At 34.5% G+C, this 10,058-nt stretch overlaps 1 protein-coding gene across 1 annotated transcript in view; it reads right to left on the bottom strand.

Annotated features, from left to right (window-relative positions):
- Positions 1-9,680, bottom strand: part of Chd64 (transgelin calponin-3) — a 51,353-nt gene extending 41,673 nt beyond the window's left edge. Inside the window, exon 1 of the mRNA XM_035370080.2 lies at positions 9,442-9,680. Coding sequence (XP_035225971.1) covers positions 9,442-9,495 — 54 coding nt within the window. The 5' untranslated portion in view covers positions 9,496-9,680. The remainder of the gene's footprint in view (positions 1-9,441) is intronic.
- Between the last annotated feature and the right edge of the window lie 378 nt (positions 9,681-10,058).

The following is a 10,058-nucleotide window of genomic DNA, read 5'->3' on the forward strand; positions in this document are numbered from 1 at the left end:
ATAAATGGCAATATAACAATACTGAGAATTTTGGTTTGATGTTTTTTTTACCGTATTTTTGTTTTAATCTGTATTTTAATTGTATTTTTGTTTTTTTGTATTAGGTGTGCTGCCTTACCCATGAGGCCGATTATTATCGGCCAGGTGGGTTGGAGCACACTCGTATACTACATTACATCTGAGAACTACATTACCGAGTAGTAAGGATAAATATGCTTAATTTCAAGACAGGTCTCAAAATAAGTTTGCTCTTACTACTCCAGAGTATTCATCTTTTTAAACATGTTTCAACAAGTGTGGATAGTTTTTCCTCTGCTGTAGAATTAGTTTCACAATCTTTGATTATAGAACTTCTCGAAAATGTAATTTTAAAATCTTCCATTATTTTCTGATATTTGTATTAATTTTTAATTATTATTATTCCGTACATATTATAAGCAGTTAATTTACAAGGTGTCTCATACCTCAACTGTATCATACGGATTAATTAGTTCGTTACTAGAATATTGGGTACACTGCCAAAGCAGAATTGAACGACCGCCAGTTTTGGATACCACGAAGTCAAACCCTGGCAAGAAATCTGCCATAACATTACTTAAAATCGCACCTGAAATATCGGACAAAGTCATTAAAAAATGTTCCCATTGATATTGGAGATGTGGTGGAGTGACAACATCTACTGATAGGCTGGGCTCACTAACTTGCATACAAGGGTAACTATTACAGATGCCACCGAAGAAAGGAAACCTTGAAAATTTCAAGCAGCTACTCCAATAAGTCACCGAGATAAAACACGGAATAAAGTAAGCGCGTCGCATGCATTAGCCATTTGGTAACAGATGGGCCAACATCTGCTGGAGATGTATACTTAAGGGGAAGAATTCTGTTTACCACCTAAACCCAGAACACTTGACCTACGACTTTTGAGGGCTCAGAATCATTTATGATTCTTCATAACCCTGCTTTTCATAAAAGAAACAAAAAGGGTCAAAATGACTGACGTTCTTAACATCGCAAACTGTCTTATTGGGCCCCACTTTGAATAATCCTTTACATATGGAAATTATGCTGAAGACAGGATGACTTAACAGTAGATTTAACCCCCGGGCTTTTTTACATATCTACACAACGAATAAAAAATACCAGAGTCAAAACCTACAAATTTCAAACAATTCTATTACTAATAATACGAGTAGAAAGAAAAGCCTGGACTGAGGAATTAGCGGAAACACGTTTTTCAAGTAAAGCCATCTGGTGGCTGCAAGACTCGCATGAATGGTTTCATCACACAGGCGATTAAAAGAGAAATTCTCGTTCATAGTATTTTATATTATTATTCATCTAACGAAATCACTTCAATATCTACATGTCTAATCACAGGTGATTCCATAATGATAATTTCGTATTTTTTTTTTCTTGCGTGTAACAAACGGAGCAAAAGTAGCCAACACTCAAAATCGCGTGATCAAATTTTATCACGTAAGTTCTCTATATAATTAATAATTCTACACACATTCAAAAGGCAAAAAAAAAAAATGTTTTTACTTGATTCATAAAATTTCATATCTGATCTTGCAAGTATAGCGACCTTCACGCTTTCAAAACCTTAATGAAACAGCATTTAACTTTTAACAAAAATTAGCCAATTCGCCTCTATTTATTAGCCTACTCTGCCACTCCTTTCGCAAAACCTCTGATTACACATAACACCTATACATTATATTTATCTTTATAATAAACCTAACCCTTTTTTGCTTTGCAAAAACCCTTAAAATATCTTTTTTGAAAGATCCCTAAATAAAAAATAAGCCTACTCACTGTTTTCATTAGCCCTTTCGATACTTCTTTGTATTGCGGCGCCCGAGACTGAATCGCCAATCAACCGAGATATCTCGCCAAAATCTGGCTGCATTTTCTTATAGCACAACCACGTGATTGTATTAGCACAGGCTGCGTGTTCTTGTATCTCGCCAAGTATTTGTGTATTAGCTCAGTGTTGCATTTTTGTTCTCGGCAAGTGTTCTTATCTATTCATGTTAATCTTTAATTTACCAAGTAATGAGGTGGATGTCATGTCATTTTTTAAAGAAAAGCGTATTTTACTGACAAACGAGTATGCAAAAATGACCACAACGTGAAACTTCACGTTAACGGCGGAACCACTTGGAACTGCATTGTTAAAAATTGCAATCAAAAGACCTCAATCAAAAGTGTTGGAAATTGGTTCAAAGGTTCCAGAATATTGTTCGTCACTGCTATTAGATTTATGTATTCTTGGGCAGAGGAGTTGACGTCCATGAAATGGTATAACAAACAACTTAATATGTGTGAAAGTGCTGCTGTTGACTGGAGCAATTACATGCGATAAAATACTAAAGATAAGGCATCACAAAAGTATTCTTAGGAAATGACATGCGAGTATTATTGTTACTGTTATGTACCGTGTTGTTTATTTTTACATTCACGCTTCATGAGCCTGGCGAAATTGCAGCTGAGATCTTGGTGCAAATATAAAATCCCCAAATATAGTTGGGGAGGGAGCGTTATTACAAAAAAGGAACGTCCTTTCACTCTCTCTCGTGAAATCTTTATTCGTATACAACCCCTATAGTAATATATACATCCAATCCAATCATTTCCGGATCCCTTGAAACATTTTCACTGTAATTAATAAAAATATTTGCGTAAAACAAAATAAATATCGTTCGTCACTGCTGCGACAATACCTAATCTTATGTTGTTATTATTTATTTACGTATTATCCCGTCGACCGTGAAAACTCCCGCCAACAAGCGCGATTTAGCATCAATTATGGAAAAGCATGACACTCATACCAACCAAATCGCAGTCATTAAACATCTACGTTTTCTTGCGATGGAATTCCGGTGGATTCTCGATGTCACGTTTTGCTCTTATGAACAACGATACAAATTGATTGATATTACTATATTTTTTCCTTGCATTTTGAAAATAGTTAAAATTTCTACACAATAGCAAACAGTGGATTATTTTCAAAATTATGGGATCGTACCATAAAAAAGTATATTAATGGTTAAACGGAATAACAGTTGATAAGACAGTAATAGTCTGGATCAATTTACCCTTTGCACTTCGACTCTCGGTGCAATATCTTTTGGTTTGATGCGGTAATTCAAGACATTACTATTAATCACTACTCGGTTTGATGAGATAAATCGGGCGGTAAAAATGTTTATTTACATTTGATTTGAGCAATATCGCTTTAAAAGCGCATTCAACAACATTTGCGTATAAAACAGCAGCCAATCTTTAATCTTCAATACCTTTTTTAGATTCATTATTACAAATGAGTCTTCTACGTCAATTGGAATTCGAAAGTTGTGGCAATAGGAATATTATTATCAAAGATACGGAGTCCAATAAGCTTCGGTTTCGGATTATTTGATTACGGCAAAGCGCACGAGGGCTATCCGCCGAAGGAGAAGGACGCCTTTGTGGAGTGCTTTCTAAGGGTAACTGGCTCGTATACACTACCACATGGGTAAAATCACGAAAACGCCCATGCAACCAGCCCGCTCGAAGGGATGAAGCCCAACAAGTATGGAATACGAAGGATTACGTCAAGATAGTTCGATTTCTTGTTGATGAAGAGCGAAATCAATTTATGCATAGGTTACTTGACTGTAGACAGGAAGAAAGCAGTGATGAAGATTGGGATGAAGTACGACGTGCAAGAAAGGAGAAATCAGTGTTGTAGATAATGAATATGAAAGCGATAATAATTCCGCAGATACAGAAAATTCAGAATGGATAACGTGCACAGAATCCGAACACAAAGAATACCGTTTGTGTCCGCCGAAACAGCCGTAGGATCGCAGGTATCTTCAAACATTAACGAACCATTACATTTCTGTGACATCGTTTAGGTTAGCTGTAAGAAATTAGCCAGATATGCACAAGATAATTTCGAGATTTTGATTCGTCCGAACGAGGACTCGAGTGCAAAAAGTTAACCTGAGGAAACTTTGTACTCATGCCGTTAAAAATGGAGCTTTCGTCAAAATCTGTGGGTAAAACAAAATAGTAAAAATTGACGACAGACTTTTAACGAAGCGCAGGAAAAAAAGCGGGTCGAATACTTATTGTTTGTTAAATAAAGAGAAGTCAGTTCCTTCAGAATTCCGGAAGAACGAATGGCGCAGTTTTGGCGAGATACCCGCCAACTTTCGTGTTTTGATGTTAACAAACTTTCACGGTCGACGGGATAATACGTAGGTATCCTACTTTTTATTCAACGGAAATCAAAATGTTTTTTATTGCTATAAATTAATAAAGTTGGAGTATAATAAATATCATTCATTTTGCGCTGACATAACTAAAATAAATTTATAGTTTCAATAAAATGCGTAAACAAGGATAAAACACGCAAGTAAACTTGACAGTTAACTTAATCTTCACTAGCAACTTTAACTTCCATCGCTTCGAGAAAAGAAACAATACGGATCCCAGATAGCTGCAGATTTATACGTTAAATCTAAGATGCGTGGTTTTATTTAGGTTATATATAAGACAAAGCACATGAGGTTGCTTCACAAGAAGAAGCCTTCGCGAGGATTTTTCCAAAAGTAACTGGGTTTTCATTCAAGCTACACAGAGAAAAAAACTATTCATGCAGCCAGCCCGTTTGCCTATTCGGATTCGGGTCGAACTATCAGCGCTCAAAGGTCTTACTCACACGGTCACTGCTATGTCAATGATGGTAGGTGAAAATTTCTGAATAAAATGCGGTTATAGATTTATTAGTACCTCTTTTATTTAAATTTCACCGGAAAACGCCACCGAAAACAAATACTATATCAAATTAAAAAATATTATAAAAGAACAAGCTGTCAATGCATTACCGGTAGCAAAAATTCATATTACTTATCTATGCAAGCTTGAAATACCTTTTAAAATATTAAAAACGTGTAAATAGAAATATTTTCCTTTACCACCTTTATTTATTAGAATATTTCTTTTTATTACTATAGCATTCATAATCTACGGTAAAAAATGTATATCCGCTCACTGCCGTTCACGGATACGAATCAAAAGTGATTCTTGCAAATTATCTAAATAGTTAGAATTTCGTTAGTCTGTAGTTATAGTTTTCGTAAGTTAAACATACATAAAAAATATACCTTTAAAATTATTTCATCACATACCTTGGCAGCTTTTAGTATTAAATAAAATTAAATTTACCTTTTGTGTCTTATTTTCCGTCGTTTAAACCTACGTAAAAATTTCAATTTTCTTTTTAAAAAGAAATTTTCAATAAGAATATTTCGACCAGTATTTAATCCTCAACGAAAACAAAAATAACATCGTCTTGGCGAAACACAGAATTCAAAGTTAATAAAGAAACATGAATTTCTGTTCAAAATATTGGTTTCGAGAATCTGTCTAGTTATTTAAATTAAACTGTTGCAAATTAATTTTATAGATGTTGCAAATTCATTCATAGACGTTGCAAAGTGTTTTTAGATGATAGGTTGTTTCATCATAATTTGAAAATATTATAAGGTCTGGTTTGGTTTATGTCATGATGGTAAAGCACTCGAGGGTTATCTGCCTAAGGGAACGGATGCCTTCATGGAGGACTATGTAAGAGAAATGGCTCGCACACATGTTACAAATGGGAAAAACCATAATGCAGCCAGCCCGTTTGCCGAGGTTCAAACGCCGGACTGAACTATCAGTGTTCAGCGACTTCGCCGCTCGGCCAAATTACATGCACTATTTGCTTAAATCACAGGCACAGTTTCGCACATTCTCTAACAGCATTTAGTTCACATTTATATATACACATGGGAAATGAAATGGATTTTTGTGCAATAAAGCGAAACGAGTACGAAATTAAAACACTTTATAGTCAATGCGGGCTTGCCGAATGCGATGGGTAGCTAGACTTTAATTAAAACAAGGTCCATTAAGTCTACATTCCAAGAGATGAATGCCGCTATTCGAACTTGGATAAACCTATGCTGTTAGATATCTTACCTGCTTGGTCCCTGATGCGCGCTGAGGAGATCTGGAATAGGCTATATATGTGGTTGGGTAAGTAGCGCTTCTAAATCAGAGTAAAAAAATTTGGTCGCCTAAACAAAACTTCATTTCCTAATTTTTAAAATCATAAACATGCTTTTTTTTAAGAATTGAATCAAACCATGTTAAACAAGTTTTCATACCAGCTAATTCAATTTTTATGTATGTAAAGTTCATTTCAAGCAAGAGGACGAAAGATAAGTAAAAATCATTGAAATTATAGACTTCCTTCAGAAACAAATAACACAATTTAGTTTATATTCATTAGTTTATAATACAGAATTTTCAGCCGTCATCCCCCCAAAAAAACATAAATGAAAATTAAAGGGGACGACTGAATTTTCTGTGTGATTTCACGTATATCGTGAATCTATATTAGTGACAATATTTTAATAACATGAAGAACAAACAGCCTGCGATAACCGAACGTGGATATTTATATTGACGGTATACAAGGTGATGAGACATATAAAAAAGATTTCCATGACATAATTTTGAAATTGTGTTTTGAAAGAGGAAAAATCTAAAGTCATTTTTCAGAATTTTAAATAGATATGCAGTATTTACCAAAGCCTAATAAATAAATGAGGAAGGAAGTTTAATTTTAAATAGATAGGCTTTAGAAAATACTGCATAATAAATAAAGTTTAATTTTTGTAAGAATACCTTTTAATGAATGAGAGTTAACTGATAAAAGTATTCAATAGCAATGATTTAGAATATACATAACTCCTATAAAATTAAACATCTGCCTGATGATAAACTGAAACTGAGTGAAATGGAACGAGAATTTTCTCAGTTTTGAAACAAATAAACACTTAAATCCGTAACATTAATAATAACTGAATTATAGTTACAGGAACAAATGCAGCAGTAAAATATGTATTTCGATAATGCACACAATGAAATTTCGGCTAATCTTTAGAATATGCTAACAGGTAGTTTGGCGACATTTTCGTAAGGCGATAAAGGTTACTAGCTAGGACTTCAGCAATAATCTGAGAAGTACACAGTTCGAATCACAGATTATTTTGTCTCAGAGAAATGAGAGATTGAGACATGTAATGTGACATTTTCCGGAAAATTCTGATCGTGATTTTAGCTAATAAGCACTTAGAAACAATTTCGCTGCTAAAGTGCAGAATCGCCCACTTATTTGTTTGGCGCTTTTTACAAAAGTAAGAATTGGATTTTTGTCTATTTTCTTTGACTTTTTAAGTGGAAATAGTTCGATGTGTACATAGATAATGTCAAGAGTGTGCGCAATGCCATTTTTGTGCAATTCTGGGATTTTTTTTTTAAGGGAAAATAGGTCGACGTGTACATGGATACCTTGTATGTGCAATTCTTAAAAACGCGGCAAGTAGGCACTCTCAATTTCGCACCTAATCTTCGTCATAATTAAGCACTTTGTTCTAGTATAAGCGTAATTCGGCTAGCAGATTGTTGGAAAAAATGTTGAGAAAAAAAAAAAAAAGCCTTTACTTCGTGAAAACAAAATGGCGTCCAAACAAAACTAGCAGGTTGCTGTAGCAGGGTTGGTCGCGAAATTTTCGCCAAAAAATCGCCAAGTTACCGTAATGTAAAGATTCACCGAAATTTCTCTAAGGGAGCACTTCAGAAATGACCAGCACTAAAATGGGCACAAATAAACATCGAAAAAAAAAAAGGGGGGGCACAAATAAACATCGAAAAAAAAAACATCACCAAATATCTTACTCTCTAAGACTACCACTTCCACAGAAGACGACATAATCATAGTTTTGGGCAGTTACAACCTGTAACAGACTTCACCAATTTACATGTAACTATTTGTCACTCATTTATATCAATACTTTATGTATGGTATGTATGGTGTTTGCAATAATCGTATTTGGCTTCTCCGCTTCGACCTCCCCCACTGTCGTCAGTTTAAATTCGTCCCAGATTCCTTTGGAAAATTTCGGTCACTTTTATGCATCCTAATATGGTAAAAATGGTATCTCCAGGTAAAAATGTCACATGGAAAGTCCCTAGCATACTCAGTGCAAGATATAAATTCTAAGGCCAGCTTTTTTTTTTTTTTTTTTTTTTTTTTTCTCTCTCTCTCTTATGCAAGAACTAAGAACCCCTTCTTAGCTTCTTCTCCTTAAAATCTGTCTTTTAATTTCCAAAATTTATGTGACAGATTTAATAGTTCTTAAAATCTTGTTCTGCATTAGCAAAGATAGCGTTTAATTTTTCCTCCTATCAGGCGGAAGATATCGCTTTCCCTAAAATAACTCGTTCAAATTCCGACTTTACGGTATTTCGATTGCGAAACGCAGATATGATCTGACAAACACAGCATTACCAATGCATATAATTTTGAAGTCAGCATTTTCTAGAATGCAATTTCTAAGGTATACATGATTAAACTAGACTTAAGCAAGAGCAAAAGAAATATAGACGTATGTATTTACTTTCCTTTTCCCAGTATTGCCGTGTGTAAATAAGAAAGTTAAACTCGTAAATAATATCTTAAATCAAAATTTTCGCCGGTGAGCAGGTAATACCTACTTCAGTTACATAGTATTGCAACAATTATATATATTTAATACATATTAAACTATTAACGCATAAAAGTTTTCTTTTTTGATTCAAAAAATCTTATAAATTATATTTAAGGCTCTCAATAAAAACATTCACTGAATAGAATATAACTTAATATAAAATTAAGAAATAACTAATAAGATAGTTATTAGACTTAATAGAAAGTTAAGAAATAACTCATAATAAAATAAGAAATAACTAATAACGACTTAATAGAAAAAATACACTGACTTATAACGTTAGTTTTACATTTAAATTTTTCAGTGTTCTGCTTAGCATCTTTCCTAGTATATTGTGCTACGTTATATTTTTTCATTGGAAAATGAATTGTTAAATTACGCAATTATGGTGACTGGGAAAGATAAGTAATGTTTTTCGAAAACAGGCAGCATATTTAGACAGCACCGCCCTGGGATGCGGTATGTTTTTACGTAATTAAAAGTCTCATACACATATATTCCATTTAATGTCACTGTACTATTACAATTACCAATTTTATTTCAAATATATTAACTGCTTTTGCATTATAAATGATTTAATTTTAAGCACGTTCAAAAGCTTTTTTAATTTAATTTTTATCATTATTTGTGACTATCCGCATTTTGCCACTTAGAATATAATCTTCTTACTACTTCACGGTAATAATTTCTGGTAATAAATTCAGTTGCAAACGAATATATTTTTCGTGAAAATACTCCGAGTAATCCAGTCTCCAAAGCTGTAATATTTCAGAACCCATAATCCGCTATCGGGTGTGTTATCATCCGTTAGATTCATATAACAGACGTAAAAAAGTAATAATCCTACCTTGCTGTGTGCTTCAGCAGCTAATCCTGACTTTGTAGCTCTATAATCGGCCATTGTAAGTCAACAACACAGTAAAAAATTCAACGCAAAAGAAGCAAATTCTTCAAGAAACGACTTAACTCAAGAGCACACTGCACTCCAACCGGCGCAAAGCGGACAGCAACTGAGCGGGAAGAGAATCGACCGGCGTCGAATTTACCACCAGGGGTCTCTGCTGACGATGCCAAAGAGCAGGTGGGCGAGGGTGCCGTCTCCTGCGCCGCCTGCCATAACGGGTGCGGCACAGTTTTGCATGGATGTGACCTTTTTCTCTGAATCACTGACCAAGGACTGTGATGTTTCGTTATTGCACCTAATAGTGGTGTTCACCATTCATGGTTCTGTGGTTGGAAGGTTAACGCATACGAAACGGTGCGAGTTATTACGTATGTAAACGCAAAACCGGTAAGGCAAATGAAATGTATTTATCGGTCGCGATGATGCTTTTAACATCATTAGCACAGAATATTAAAATCCAGCTGCAAAGACCACTCGGGCAAGAAATTAATTCATCTCCGGCTAGATTAGTGATGCGACCTGATTCAGTCAACAAATGATGGGATATCAAATTAAGAATA

The sequence above is a fragment of the Stegodyphus dumicola genome, chromosome 11 (genome assembly GCF_044657685.1).
Source record: "Stegodyphus dumicola isolate Sdum_Otavi_A_Nest chromosome 11, ASM4465768v1".
NCBI lineage: Eukaryota > Metazoa > Arthropoda > Arachnida > Araneae > Eresidae > Stegodyphus > Stegodyphus dumicola.